Source organism: Lissotriton vulgaris, chromosome 1_1, assembly GCF_964263255.1.
Source record: "Lissotriton vulgaris chromosome 1_1, aLisVul1.2, whole genome shotgun sequence".
NCBI classification, from domain to species: Eukaryota; Metazoa; Chordata; class Amphibia; order Caudata; family Salamandridae; genus Lissotriton; species Lissotriton vulgaris.
The window spans coordinates 929,939,705-929,954,014 of NC_141685.1; the positions used below are offsets into that span (position 1 = coordinate 929,939,705).

A 14,310-nucleotide genomic window follows, 5' to 3' on the forward strand; every position below is an offset into this window, starting at 1 on the left:
CAAGTCTCATGTTTGGGTGGCCCAGACTCGTGTTTGGGTGGGCCACGCTCATGTTTGGGTGGGCCTGGCCCACCCGGCCCATCCTCTAGAACCGGGCCTGTGCCCCAGCTTCAAAGTCGGCCGCTCTAGCCGTTAAGCCAATCTACATTGCGCTCGCTGTCCGTGTATTTACCCACTGACTTCTTCTCGGTCACAGACGCCTCCTGCAAGCGCCGCCACATCCTCCTCCCAACGCAACCACCCCTTTAACCCTGGCTTCGTGAGGTAAAAACAGGCCGTCCTCGCTATCACTCGGCTTTCCGGCCGACTACGTCATCTTTGCCCATTGACAGAAAATGGAAACATGCCCGGGGCGGTGCAGGCGCCAGGACTCCCGTGGGGCATCCGAGGAGCCCACCCGAAGCATGTTTTCATTTGAGAGCCAGCACCGCCGAGGGCATGCGTGCTCGAGTGCCAGCCTCGGCCGCCAAGGCTTGCGTGCACTAGTGCCAGCCCCCGTTTATCTCACTCGCTTCAAGCCTGAGTGAGTTTTGCACCCTGAGGTCTGAGCTGCAAATCTCACTGCCCAGGCGGGTGCCTTCCTTCCTTCCTCCGGAGTCTGGCAATGCAAATCACAACTCTGTAGACCCAACGCAGGGGGGGAGGGCTCTGCTCGAGTGACTGCTCTGCGCTGATTCCCCTCTCAGAAGGGCCTCTCTCACTGCGACTCAGTCCCAGTGATCACCAGCCACCACACGGCCATCATCATGAGGACACCGCGGCTGCCTCGAGTGCTTCTCCTGTTGGCTGTCATTGGCACGGGCGTCTCGGGTGAGTGAGTGAAAGAGGCCAGAGCAACTGCATGAATGAGTGGATGGATGCGTTGGTGATTTCTGTGCGCTAGCAGTGCTGAGAATCTTACTGAGCGGGTGGACGAATGATTGAGTAGTGGCTGAATGGGTGGGTGGTTGCTTCAGTAAGTGGGTGGGCGATTGGTCGGATGAAGGGGTGACTGACTTAATGTGTGGTTGTGTTTATGAGTTGCTGAATGAGTGACTGCATGGGTGTGTGAATGTTGTGAATAATCGCCAGGGTGAATCGTTGTGTGGGTGACTGCTGAGTGTCTAAGTTAGAGGTTGGATAAATATCTTAGCGCATGAGTGTTGTTCAGGGGAATGAAGTAGTAGTATGTGAGTGGAGGGGTAGGTGTGGAAATTGGTGTTTGCCTAGTTGAGTGCATGAGTCACTGGGTGATGTGTATCGATAGGGGTGCTTCTGGTCGGGGAGTTTGAGAGTGTACTTGAGTGAAGGGTTAAGTCAAAGGGTGGTTAGGCAGAGTGAGTTAGAGGAGTGGATGGGTGGTTAGATGGAGAGTAGTGATTACAGTTTTTACAGAATAGCCTAAAAGTGAGTTTGCAGATGAGTGAGGTGATGGGAAGGGCATGTGTTAGTTGGTACTTGGACGAATATATGGATGAATGGTTCACTGAGTGAATTTAGGAGAACGTTGAATCTGTAGGTAGGCTTTTAGCATGGCTACACATAGAATAAAATCAGAGGGGCAGCCACTACGTTTTCCATGTCATTATGGATGTAGAGCACTTGTCCCATACTCCACCTTCTGCTTTTTCATTTACAGATTTCCACACATTTTTTTTCTAAAGTTACAATAACGTGAGGTACTAGGGTCAGTGCATTTTTTAGACATTTTCCAAACATAAAATGGTCGCCTTTCTCTTGTTGATTTCTATTTTCTTTGTAATTTAACCTGGTACTAATGTGGTGACACCTTTCTCCAGATAGAATTAACATCTGCTAATGATGAACTGTGGACTAGCTTTTATCGGCATGATACCCCCTGACCTAACCATTCAAACAAGGTGGAATCAAATGAGTTGTATTTTCGTTTACTGAAAAGGTTTCTAGTATAACAATATTACAAATATTCATGATAATAAAAGAGCCATTACATAAAAAATATAAAATACTTAAGTATTAAATCCCTCGCCTTAATACATTTAATAACGATACAGCGAAATCATACTTAATTAAAACGACAATAAGATAGATTTAAAAATCTTATCAATTTCCCAATAAATTGGGAGTCTGCAGCAGAGAAACAGTAACCCAAAGCATCCTGGATAGTCTCACAACTGGAAATAATAAATACAGTCTTCAAATATTTGCTCCTGAAATCAAGTGGAACCGGATATATACAGATAGTTTGTTATATAGTTTCTTCCTTATAACCACATAAACAACAGTTCTTTAATGACAGGCGCTTTACATTCCAAGAACCTTCAAACCGGCACAGTGGTATAAGCATAAAATGGAATCTTAGATACTTTAGTTCAGAGCTGGACACCAAATTATAAGTAAGGTATTTTTGTTTTATACTAAAATACGAGTCGTTTGAGTCGACTGTAATACGTGCATGTATCTATTTTGTTGCTGTTCACAGATCGAAAGCTCTCACATTTTTATTCATGATATTCGTTATTAGTGGCTTCCATTCAAGACGAGACATATTTTGGAGATGTGTTAGAAAAGGCAATTTTTTCTGTAATTACTGTGTTGATCTCAGCAAGATTAAGGTACGAGGAGGAATCACACATTGTTGTCACCATCGGTCTCAGGGAGTCTTCGTTCTCTTCAATATAATTACATAGATACATTCTCAATATGAAAAGATGTTGAGAAATTAACTAAATCAATGATGGTTCCTGTCTTATTTTACACTGTGGAATTGAGGAGTGTAAGTTTATCAGAAATGTAATCTCTTTTGCCAATTTACTATTTAAAATATTAATATTATTGTCCAGAAAAACTATGGATTCATACAATAAGGAAGGTACTACTTTCACATAGCGTACCCCCACCCCAAATACATTAGATAATCTTTTGATTGCCTGCTTTGTTACTTGGGCCATGGATCTCAGATTGGTGATCTGACTCATTCAATTTAACTTACTCTCCACCATTACACCCAGATAAACGTATGTGGTATCTTCCTAAGGTACTTGCCCATCAATGTTTACTCTTATTTGAGATCTGGATTTGCAGAATACCATCCAATGAATGAATCAATCAGCACTGGTATAGTGCGCTAATCACCCCAGGGGGTAGCAAGGCACTGTGTGAGCTGGGTCTATTCGACCAGCCAGGTCTTGAGGCTGCTCCTGAATTCTGTGAGGGAGGTGGAAGTTCGGAGGTGGATGGTGAGGTCCGCCCAGGTCTTAGCAGCAAGGTGGGAGATGGTGCGTCATCTGGCTCGGGTGTGATGTATGCAGGAGATGGTAGTGAGGGCCAGGGAGGCAGACCGCAGGTGTCTGGTGGGCTGGTGGAAGGCCAGGCAGTTGTTCAGGTATTCTGGTCCCATGTTGTAGAGGATCTTGTAGGCATGGGTGAGTAGTTTGAAGTGGCATCACTTCTTGACGGGGAGCCAGTGCAGGCAGCGGAGGTGGGAGGTTATGTGGGATCGTCTGGGCAGGTACAGGGTGAATCTTGCTGCTGCATTCTGGATAGTTTGGGAGGCTCTTGAGGTGGAGGGTGGTCGTTCCGGTGTAGAGGGTGTTGCCTTAGTCAAGACAACTAGTGATGAGGGCTTGTGACACGGTTCCTCTTGTGTCAGTTGAGAACCATCTGAAGACCTTATGGAGCATTCTGAGTGTGTTGAAGTCGGTTTTGGCAACAGTGTTGACCTGGTGTCTCATAGAGAGCTCGCTGTCAAGGATGATACTGACGTTGCAGGTGTGGGTGGTGGGGGAGAGTGCCAATCCTAGAGCTGAGTTCACCGGGAGTTGTTTTAGGGTCACTGATAGAATATCGATGTCACAAACACCGATGTTCTAAATTTTGAGAAAAAAATATAGACTGCAAAAATATCGACTACCATAGCTTAGCAGGTAAGTGCAAAAATATTGACTCCAAAATATCTAGGTAAAAAATATAGATATAAAAAATATTGATTTAAAAATATACATAAAATAAAATATTATAAAATAAATATATTAAATACGAATATTATTTTAAACAAAATTAATTAAATTTAATATACATTTTAACTAAATATAACAAAGAAACTTAATAAAAAATAATATAAACACACAAACATAATAATTTATACATATACATATATTTACTTAATACAACTTAACTATTATCTTTATTTAATTTTTAAACTTTAAAATGATATAAAAATATATATATGTATCAATAATTTAAAATAAAAAAACATTTTATAATAAATTCAAATATTAAACTATTAAAAGAATGTAAACTAACATTTCCTAATACAATAAGTGCAACAGTAGGGATAGTGTTGGATAGCAGAATAATTACATTTACTATTCCAACTCCAGTGAGTGCAACAGTAGGGAAAGTGTTGGATAGCGGAGGGGTAAAAATTACAATTCCCACATCAATGATAGCAATAGTAGGGAAAGTGTTGGATAGCGGAGGGGAAAAAATTACCATTTCCACTCCAAAGAGTGCAATAGTAGGGAAAGTGTTGGGTAGCGAAGGGGTAAAAATGACTAATAATACCTAAACAGTTAAAAAAAAATAATACAACTTTTTAAAAATCATAAAAATAAAAAACAATATTTAAAATATATAAATTTAAATATATTAACTATATAAAAGAGAACACATTTTATAAAATTAATACATACAACAAAAACCTACAAATAATATATAAAAATACATTAGTAAAAATAATTATTTAAAAGTTGCAGCTATTAACAAACAAATACAATATTTAAAACATAAATGCATTTATTGTATTTAATACCCTATAACACTACACAAATAACAAATCACTTCAACATTTTTAATTACATTTATTTCCATAAATAACTTAATTAATAATCGTTTAAAAAAATCTTATCAATAAACAAAAACATGAATTGAGTACACAAGCTTTAACACTCTAATATCCACAACACACACCTAAATTAAACTATAAAATAATAAAACACAATTATATATTATCCTTTTAAGAAAAACAATTACTATTAGCAACTAATAATTTAATAACAAAAATTGTATTTTATAGCCACCCTTTACCCCTTTAAAAGTAAAATCAAAACACAAAAAATAAACATTTACCCAAAATAAATATCAAGTAATTAACATTAATTAACAGTAACACCTGTATAGTCATTAATTAAACACAAATTACTTCCCACCCTTTACTCCTATAAACACCACAACACACGCATACAATTAATTACACAATTACATTAATTAGTAGCCAATTAATTAATTAGAATGAATTAACAACTAATTATTAATTCATTGATTAAAAATAATTTACTTCCCACCTTCCCACCCTTTACACCTATAAAAACTTCCACACACAAATATAATTAATTACAAAATTACAAAAATCATTACAAATGAATTAATTAAAATTAATTAACAACCAATTATGAATTCATAAATTAAAAATAATTTCTTCCCACCATGTACACCTATAAACACCACAACACCCGCCTAAAATTAATTACACAATTACCATCATTAATTACCAATTAATTAATTAAAATTAATTAACAACCAATTATTAATAAAGTAATACAATAATTTACAAATGTAATACTATAACACCTCAATTAAACAAATACTAATAAATACAAATTATTCAATAAATTAAATATAATAAAATGACTTCCCATCCTATTCCCCTATAAACCCACAACCCGCTATGGAACTAAACAATTCAGAAATAAAATTAAGAAAATATGTATACATTTGATATAATTAAATTACTGCTCACCTTATTCCTCTTTAAACACACAACACACTACAGAACTTAAAACACAATTTTGTTTTTAAATAAATGTAACATAATTACATTACTTCTCATCCTATTCCCATATAAACCCACAGCCCGCTATTTTTTTTTTTTTTTTTTATTGGAACACGACAGAAAAAAGAAAGAAAACATAAACATACAAGGTACACAAGATAATCATCACACAGTACATAATTCAAAGTTCAAAACAAGTTTCCAACCTTGGCTTAGATGAAGAATACAAGCGAACATACTCATATACAACTTACAAATGAGAAAAAGAGAAAACTACACAGTAAGAGATACACGCAGATATAACCACATCATTAGTTCTTTAAGTCTCATAGAAATCAGAAAAAGTCCCCAAAATTTTCCATCCCAATCTATTTTTCCTTCTTGATTCAGATAACGAGAAGAGACTCCATTCTAACTTATACAATTTATATAACCGAGCTTGCCATTGTTGAAATAATGGAGGTTTTTCTTGAAGCCATTCTGCCGCAATACATAATCTGGCTACTGTCATTATAAAAAAAATGAACTGTCGAAAACCAATAAATTCCTTATTTTGACCATCCTCAGGAATCTTTCCTAAAATCATCATTGAAGGAGTAATTTTTAGATTAACCTTTAAAATAATAGAGACAAAATTTTCAATATCTTGAATAAATTTCCCTAATATGGGGCAAGAAAAAAAAAATATGTATACAATCTGCATTATCCATTTTACAGCGAAAACATTTGCCATCATAACCTCTTCCCCACTTTAACATTCGAACCGGTGTGTAGTATAAATCAAAGAGGCTTTTGAAAAATTGAGCTTTTAAATTAGCAGACATCAGTACATCTATCGACATCAAAATCAGATTTCCCACTTCAATATCATTGTCTCCCAATAATTCCCTCCATTTTCCTTGTATTTTATCCAAATCATGAGTTTTCTCTTCCAAAAACATGCGATAGAGAACACCTATCTTAACTTGTTGTGTTATACCCTCTATAATTTTATGCTCCCTTAGGGAAATTTTATGTCTGTTAAAATAATCTCGTATTTGTAAGAACTTAAAGAAATAATTTTGGATAACCCAAATTCTTCACTCATTTCTAAGAACGACTTACATTCTCCTGCACTCGAAAAGAAATCTCCCAACCTAAATACCGCTTTTTTTTGCAAATTCCGAGCCACTCCATCCGAGAATATCATGGGTAAGAAACCAACCGAACAATATGGAGTGTAATATGAGACTTTCCTTACATCAATAAGACGGGCCACCCATTTCCAAACTTTATGAGCACTTATAAGAACCTTAAATCGTGTCCTTTTGTAATAATTGCCATCGATTTCATTGAAAAACACTTGTTTTGTTTGTGACCCCATCAAAATCTCAAATATAGAGGGGTAATTATGCATATCCTCCCTGGCATCTCTTATTAACAAAAATCTCATTTTTAACAAAAAACATACTGCATAATACAAAAAAAAGTCAGGTACCCCCAACCCTCCCCTTTCAATTGGTAAGGTAAGATATTTCATTGCCTGCCTGGGTTTTCCGGGACTCCAAATAAATTTACTGCAGAGAGATTGTAAAGCCTGTAATTTGGGTTATGGAAAGTCCAGGGGTATCGATCGGAATAAATAAAGAATTTTCGGAAGGACATTCATTTTGATGACATTGGTCCTACCAATAATAGTCAAATATAGCCGCTCCCATTTCTCCAAGGAGGTTTTAATTTTATGGAAAACAATACTCCAGTTAGCATTAACCAGCTCATCCATATCCGTTTTAATAGGTATTCCTAAGTAAGTAACTTCATCAACCACCCTTTCATCCCCCCAAGTTATAGCACCGGAACAGAGTATTTGTGTTTTGGAAGCATTGAGTTTATATCCTGTTATCCTGCCGAATTCTTTGGCTAACCTCTCAATTTCCAAACTAGCAGTTTCCGGACTATCCGTCACTACTGCTATGTCGTCCGCATAAGCGAAGACGGAGAAAGAAAAATCAGCAACTATAAAGGGGGGAATCAACCTATTCTGACTTAGTGACTCAATAAAGGGGTTAATATATAATGCAGATAAAAGGGGGAAACATGGGCAGCCTTGGCGGGTCCCTCTGGTAATATTGATCACGTCAGAGAGTCCGCCCAAAGTAGATATCTTAGCGTTGGGTTGGAGATAGAGTGTTTTTATAGCCTTAATATATCTCTGACCAAAACCCATTTTATCCATTAAGATCCATAGGTACTCCTATGCCACCCGATCGAACGCTTTTTCCGCGTCTAATTGAAAGAGCGCTAATTTTCTTTTATTAACCGCAACCAAATCAAACAGGGTGATAACTTTATTGATTAGTTCAATGGTGCTCCTTTTAGGAATAAACCCATGTTGATGTCTGGTACCCTGGAGATGACACTACCCCGGACAATCGATTAGCCAATATCTTTGAGTAAATCTTATTGTCCACATTCAGCAGGGATATAGGTCTATAAGACCCCACCCTATCAGTAGGTTTATCTGTTTTACAGAACACTACAATTGTTGCTTCGGCCCATGTAGCAGGGGGATTGCCACCTTGAGCAGATAAAATTACCCGGTGTAGTTCATCCTTGATGTTATACAAAAAACGTTTATAAACTTCAGCAGGCAACCTATCGGGCCCCGCAGCTTTACCCAATGCTAAACTGTTCACTGCAATTTCCACTTCCCCCAGAGTTATGGGTTGGTCTAGTTCATCAGCTATTCCAGGGTCTAGTACTTTCAAGTCAATCAACATCCTATCATACCATTGATCATCAGGCACTGTAATGTCTTCCCTAGCATAAAGTTTTGCATAATAAGTTTGAAAAATTCCCAGTATACTTTCTTGATCATAATGTAAATTGCCATGAGAATCTTCCATTGCACTTATATGTTCAGCGGAATGTTTCATTCGGAGTTTTGTCGCCAAGATCCGGCCTATTCTTTCCCCGAATTCGTGGCTTGTCATTTTAGAAGTTAAAAACTTTCTAGCAAAGCACAAAATTAAAATAAAAAAAATTAATGACTACTAAAAATGTAACACATATATTACAAATATAAACAAATCTTATGAAAAAACATGCATCACATACATATAAAATATATACTAAAATACATAATAATAAAAAACAATCTTTTTAACAACTATATTTTTGCAAATCATATTAAACACTTCGATATTTTTAAAAACAATATTTCTTACCTTAAGTCAATATTCTTGCTGTCGATATTCCTGACCCACGATATTAATGACTTGATATTTTGTACTCAATAATCAGTCTCTGCACCGTTGTTCCATGGAGAGGGGGGTCTTCCGAAAAGGAGAACTTTGGTTTTGTCTGAGTTGACTTTGAGGCAGTTGGTTCTCATCCAGGCGGCGGCGTCAGTCAGGCTTTCTGGAAGTTCGCCCTATTTGTGTCCATGTCTTTGGTGAAGGAGAGTATGAGCTGGGTGTCGTCAGCGTAGGAGATGATGTTGAGACACGGCTGCGAGTGATGGGTGCTAGCGGCATCATGTAGATGTTGAAAAGGGTGGGTCTGAGCGAGGAGTCCTGGGGTACACCTCAGATGATGCTCTTGGGGCTGGAGCTGAATGGCAGGAGGCGGGTTCTCTGAGTGTGCCCCGTGAGGAACGATGATAGTAGCTCAATGGTGTTGCTGCAGATGCTGATGTGGCGAAGTCTTTGGATGAATAGGTGGTGGGAGATTGTGCCGAAGGCTGCTGACAGCTCGAGGAGTGTCAGGGCTGCTGACTTGCCGCGGTCAAGGATGGCTCTGATGTCTCTTGTGGCGGCTATGAGTGCGGTCTCACTGTTGTGATTTGAGCGGAAGCCGGATTGGGAGAGGTTGAGCAGGTGGTTGGGATTCCAGGTGGGCTGTGAGTTGGCAGTTTACAGCTTTCTCCAGAACCATTGCCAGGTAGTGGTTGAGCAATAAGGGGCAGTAGTTCTTGAGGTCGGATGGGACCACTGTGGGTTTTTTCAGAAGCGGTTTGACTTTGACATGTTTCCAAGATTTCTGGAAGGTGGCGAATCTGAGCACTATGTTGCTGATGCTGGTGAGCGGGGCTCTGATAACCTTGTGTAGGGAGGATGGAGGGAGGATCCGGGAGGTCCGGTTGTGGCGCTTAGAGTTCAAAGTTTGCATAGATGTTGGCAATCTTGGTGTGGAAGAAGTTGGCGAGAGAGTTGCAGAGGGACTGTGAGGGCTGGATGGTGTTTTTGTTGGCATCTGGGGGAGGTAAATTCTCTGATGAAGTGGAAAAGTTTTTTGTTGCGGTTGGTGGATTAGAGGTGGGTGGCGAGTGCAGTTTTCTTTTCTTCTCTGATTGCGTGGTTGTAGGATTTGATGGCCATTTTGAATGCTGTGTGATTGCCTGGATCTTTGCTGGTTTGCCAGTGTCTCTCCAGAAGTTTGCATATGCATTTTTCTGCTTTGAGTTTGGGAGTGAACCAGTTAGCGTGCTTGCTTGTTCTTTTGCTGTTGAGGTTTTTGATAGGAGCGATGGTATTGGCACTAGTGGTGATCCATTCCAATAGGAGAGTGGCGGCTTGATTGATGTCAGATGAGTAGAGGGTGGTGTGTTCAGGGAGGTCATCTATTGGGATTTGGTAATGGGTTTCCAGCTGTGGCAAGAGGTGGGGGGTGAAGTGATGGTGGCTTGTCGGTTGACAGTGATGGTGAAATGGATGATGCTGTGGTCTTACCAAGTGAGCTCAGTTATGTGGCTAAACCAGATTTTGTCGCTGGACATGAAGATGGGGATAAGGAGTGGCCGGTGCTGTGCGTGGAGTTGGTGATGATCTGTTTAAGACTGAGGTTGACCATGGAGTCTAGCACGGTGGTCAAGTTGGTGTCTGAGGGGTCTTCGAGGTGGAAGTTGAGGTCACAGAAGAAGAGGAAATTTCTGTATTCCAAGGCGAGGGGTGCAATGATTTCTGAGATGGAGTTGCAGAAGGGGGTCGGGCCCTGGTGGCCTGTAGGAGAGGGTACCTCTGATGGTTGAGTAGGCATTGACTTGGAGGTGGAAGTTCAGGTGTTCTATGTCGGGCAAGGGAGGTCGTTGAAGGTGTTGAGTTTGATGGTGTCCTTGTGGAAAATGTTGAGGTTCTGTGGAGTGTCTTTGGGTCAGCAGGTGCAGCAGAGGGTGCTGCGGCGTCCTGGGTCCAATTCTTCGAGAGCGGCACTGGTTTAGCGGTGGGTGGTCAGTTGTTGGGCTGGGGGTTCTGGCGCTGGGCACAGACAGGCTTGCCTTTGGTCCACCCACGCAGCGGCCGGCATTAAGTAGCCTGGAGGGTGCGCGGGTGGTGGATGGGATTGGGGGCTGAGGCCTGCAACGTGCTAGCGTCGTAGGCCTGGAAAGATGGAGTCTGGCCGGTTGCCTAGTAACCAGTCACGTGAGTGGCTAGGATCGATGAGCCGATCTGGATGGAGTGTGGCCTCTGATATGGCCAGGAGAAAAGCAGAAGTTCAGGACTGGGTGTCACGCGGGAGAGTGGGTAGTGGTGGCAGGCACCTGCTCACTAATGCAGCACAGCGGCTGGCATTAAGTAGCCTGAGGGAATGGGCAGGGCTGGAGGTGGGACTGGAGGTGAGGCCTACGACATGCAAGCATCGTAGGCCGGGAAAGATGGCGGCCCGCTGGTTGCCTAGCAACTTGTCACATCTGTGGCTAGGATCGGAGAGCCGATCCTTATGGGTTGCGGCCTCCGATGAGATCGAAAGAAAAAGGATGTGGAAAAAGGATGTGGAAAAAGGATGCGGAAAAGCGTGTGGTCACAGCTAATGCTGCACAGTGGCCGGCATTAAGTAGCCTGAGGGGTTGGGTGTGGTGGTGTGATTTACTGGGAGGGGGCAAGTCCTGAGATGCTGTAGCCCAGGAAAGATGACATCTGGCTCGTTTCCTAACAACCGATCATGTGGGTGGCTAGGACCAGAGAGGCGATCCAGATGGGTTGTGGTCACCAACGAGGCTACGAAAAAAAACAGATGTTTGAGGGGTCAAGTGTCACGCTGGATAGTGGGTCCTGGCAGGCTCCACTAGTTTTGTTTTTCCTAAATTCACTTTTAGATCATTTGCTGAATTAAATTTGCATAATTTTGTTGACTGTGTTTGTAAGTCGGCTGGCATCAAGGCGAATATGATTATGACGTATGCATAGGCCAAGTAGCTGATGGCAGTTTCTTCTAACCTAGGGAACAAAGCATCACTATAGTTTAAATATGAAGACAGATCAGCTAAGCATAATGAAAAGAGCAGCGGAGCGACTGTGGTACCCTGTTAAAGCCCAGTAGCAATATTTGCTGTTAGAGATGTGTTTGTTAACTTGACCCGTAGCCAGGTGTTTTCATGATGTGTTATTGAAAAATGAATTATACTCCAGTAAATTCCCCACTTTCTTAACTTCTCCCATAGTTTGCTCCAATTTACTTTATCAAATGCAGAAGAATAATCTGCATAGCAAACGTACAACCAAAGATTCTTTCTTCGAGTGTTATTTATTAATATTTGTAGAGCAATGATATTATCTACTGTTGAGCATCCTGACCTATAGCCAGATTGATTAAAAGGAATTACATTTAGATTTGTCGCATACGCGTACAATTCTTCTGCTATGAATATTACTAAGAGTTTACCGTCGGCGTCAATAAGGGCAATGAGTCTGTAATTGTTCGGATCCTTCTTTTGTAGAGGGTAAATAACAGCTCCTTTCCAAGAAGGCGGAATAATGTCAGATTCCAAGACCTGTGCAACTGACCTGTGTAAATAGGGCACCGAGCATCTCACACCACAAAGGAATGTCTGCTTTAATCACATCCATTGGTATCCCGCGTGGGCCTGGGGTTGTAGAAGAGCACAATTTTGTCATTAAAGCCACTATTTTTTCCCTGGTGATCCATTAGGCGCCAAGACGCCTTCGGGCCATCGCGCGCTTTATAAGTGGATAAATCAAATCATTAAATCAAATCAAATCAAATTAGCTCAGAGTTAGAGAACTGGGGGATTCAGTAGATCCTGTACTGCATCAAAAATACTGTGTGTTTTAAATGCCTCGAATGAAATATAATGTCCATTGGCAACTCTGTGTGGTCCCATGCCACTCCATACTAAGGTCTTAAATAATTTAACATTGCCTGTTGCATGTGGCATCTTGGGTTCTTCTGCAAATTTGCTGAATTTCATTTCCGTAACACTTTCTTTCATCATTTATCTTTATATCTCTCTAAGGGGAACTGAGTTGTAGAATTGATTTAACCCTTCTCTCCCTTGACTAGAGTGTGAAGCAATGCTATTGCCTGTTTGACTAAAAATGATTTTGCTGCCTTAGTGGTTCGTATGCCTTTTACACCAAATGCACTGTTCTTAAAGGAGCAGTAATCTCAAGAGCTTACAAAGAGTACAGAAAAGTACCGGACATTTCGATTTTCTTAAGGTATCACTTCTTGACTCCTACAATGCCTTGCATTATATATACGTAATATAAAACTCTATTCTGCAAGGTTGTTCCCTAAGAGAATGAGGGGTCTATAGAGGCGGATAATGTGGACAACACACAACACCAAAACTGAAGACCACTTCTAAATCATGGCTGTGATATGCAGAATACAGGAGACACACCTTTTAACTTATACAGTGTGTACATCGGGGTCTGTTTTCTGCTGAGTGTAATAATGTATGTTTTCTACAAACTATTTTACGCTGGGAGTTAACATAGGCAGTGCTAGCAAAATGTTGTTTCTGTACTTCAATTCTAAGGCAAATTCGAAGGCAAAATCCTTATGTGTCTGTGAATAGCCTTTTTAATACAGTATAGTGAACGTGTCTTTTCCCTTCTTAAGAATTTTGTGTTTTACAGTGTTGGAATCCCGTTTTTATCACTGTGTGCTAAAATGACAAAATAGAGAGCTTGTAGTGTCATAGAATGTGCTGCATAATGTCACCTCGTCTGCTTTCTTCATTGCATGCTTTAGTCAGGCCTGCTGCATGATTTGGGCACTGATGAGGCAGATAAAGGGAGTTAGGGCCATATGTATCAAGCCTTTTGCGATTCGTTAAGGCCGAAATTCGCAGAATTTCAGCCTTAGCGAATCACAAACAGCCTTTTTTCCGATTTTGAAATGTATGAAAAATTAGCAAAATAAGGAATCGCAAAAAATTGCGATTCCTTATTTTGCTTAAGCATTTAACGAATCGCAATTTTGCGATTCCTTAAATGCTATGTATGAAGCTTTTTCAAAATTGCGAATTCAGGTTTAGAAATCGCAAATTACCACCAACTTGTAGTTGGCGGTAATTTGCGATTTCTTGTAAATATGCACAATTGTGCATTTGTGAGGGTGGCATATGACGCACATACATGCCCATTGGGCATGTATGTGCGCCATATGCACACACACATGTAATTTTCAGGGGTGCAGCAGGGTGTCTTTGAGACACCCCTGCGCCCTTGAAATAATTCACAAATTGCGATTAGCAAATTGCGAATTCGCAAATTGAGAATTATTGCACAGTCTAT

At 40.4% G+C, this 14,310-nt stretch overlaps 1 protein-coding gene across 1 annotated transcript in view; it reads left to right on the plus strand.

The window, feature by feature from the left end:
* The first annotated feature begins 506 nt into the window (after positions 1-506).
* LOC147748197 (intercellular adhesion molecule 5-like) overlaps positions 507-14,310 on the plus strand; it is a 225,751-nt gene continuing 211,947 nt past the window's right edge. Inside the window, exon 1 of the mRNA XM_086959112.1 lies at positions 507-810. Coding sequence (XP_086815238.1) covers positions 747-810 — 64 coding nt within the window. The 5' untranslated portion in view covers positions 507-746. The remainder of the gene's footprint in view (positions 811-14,310) is intronic.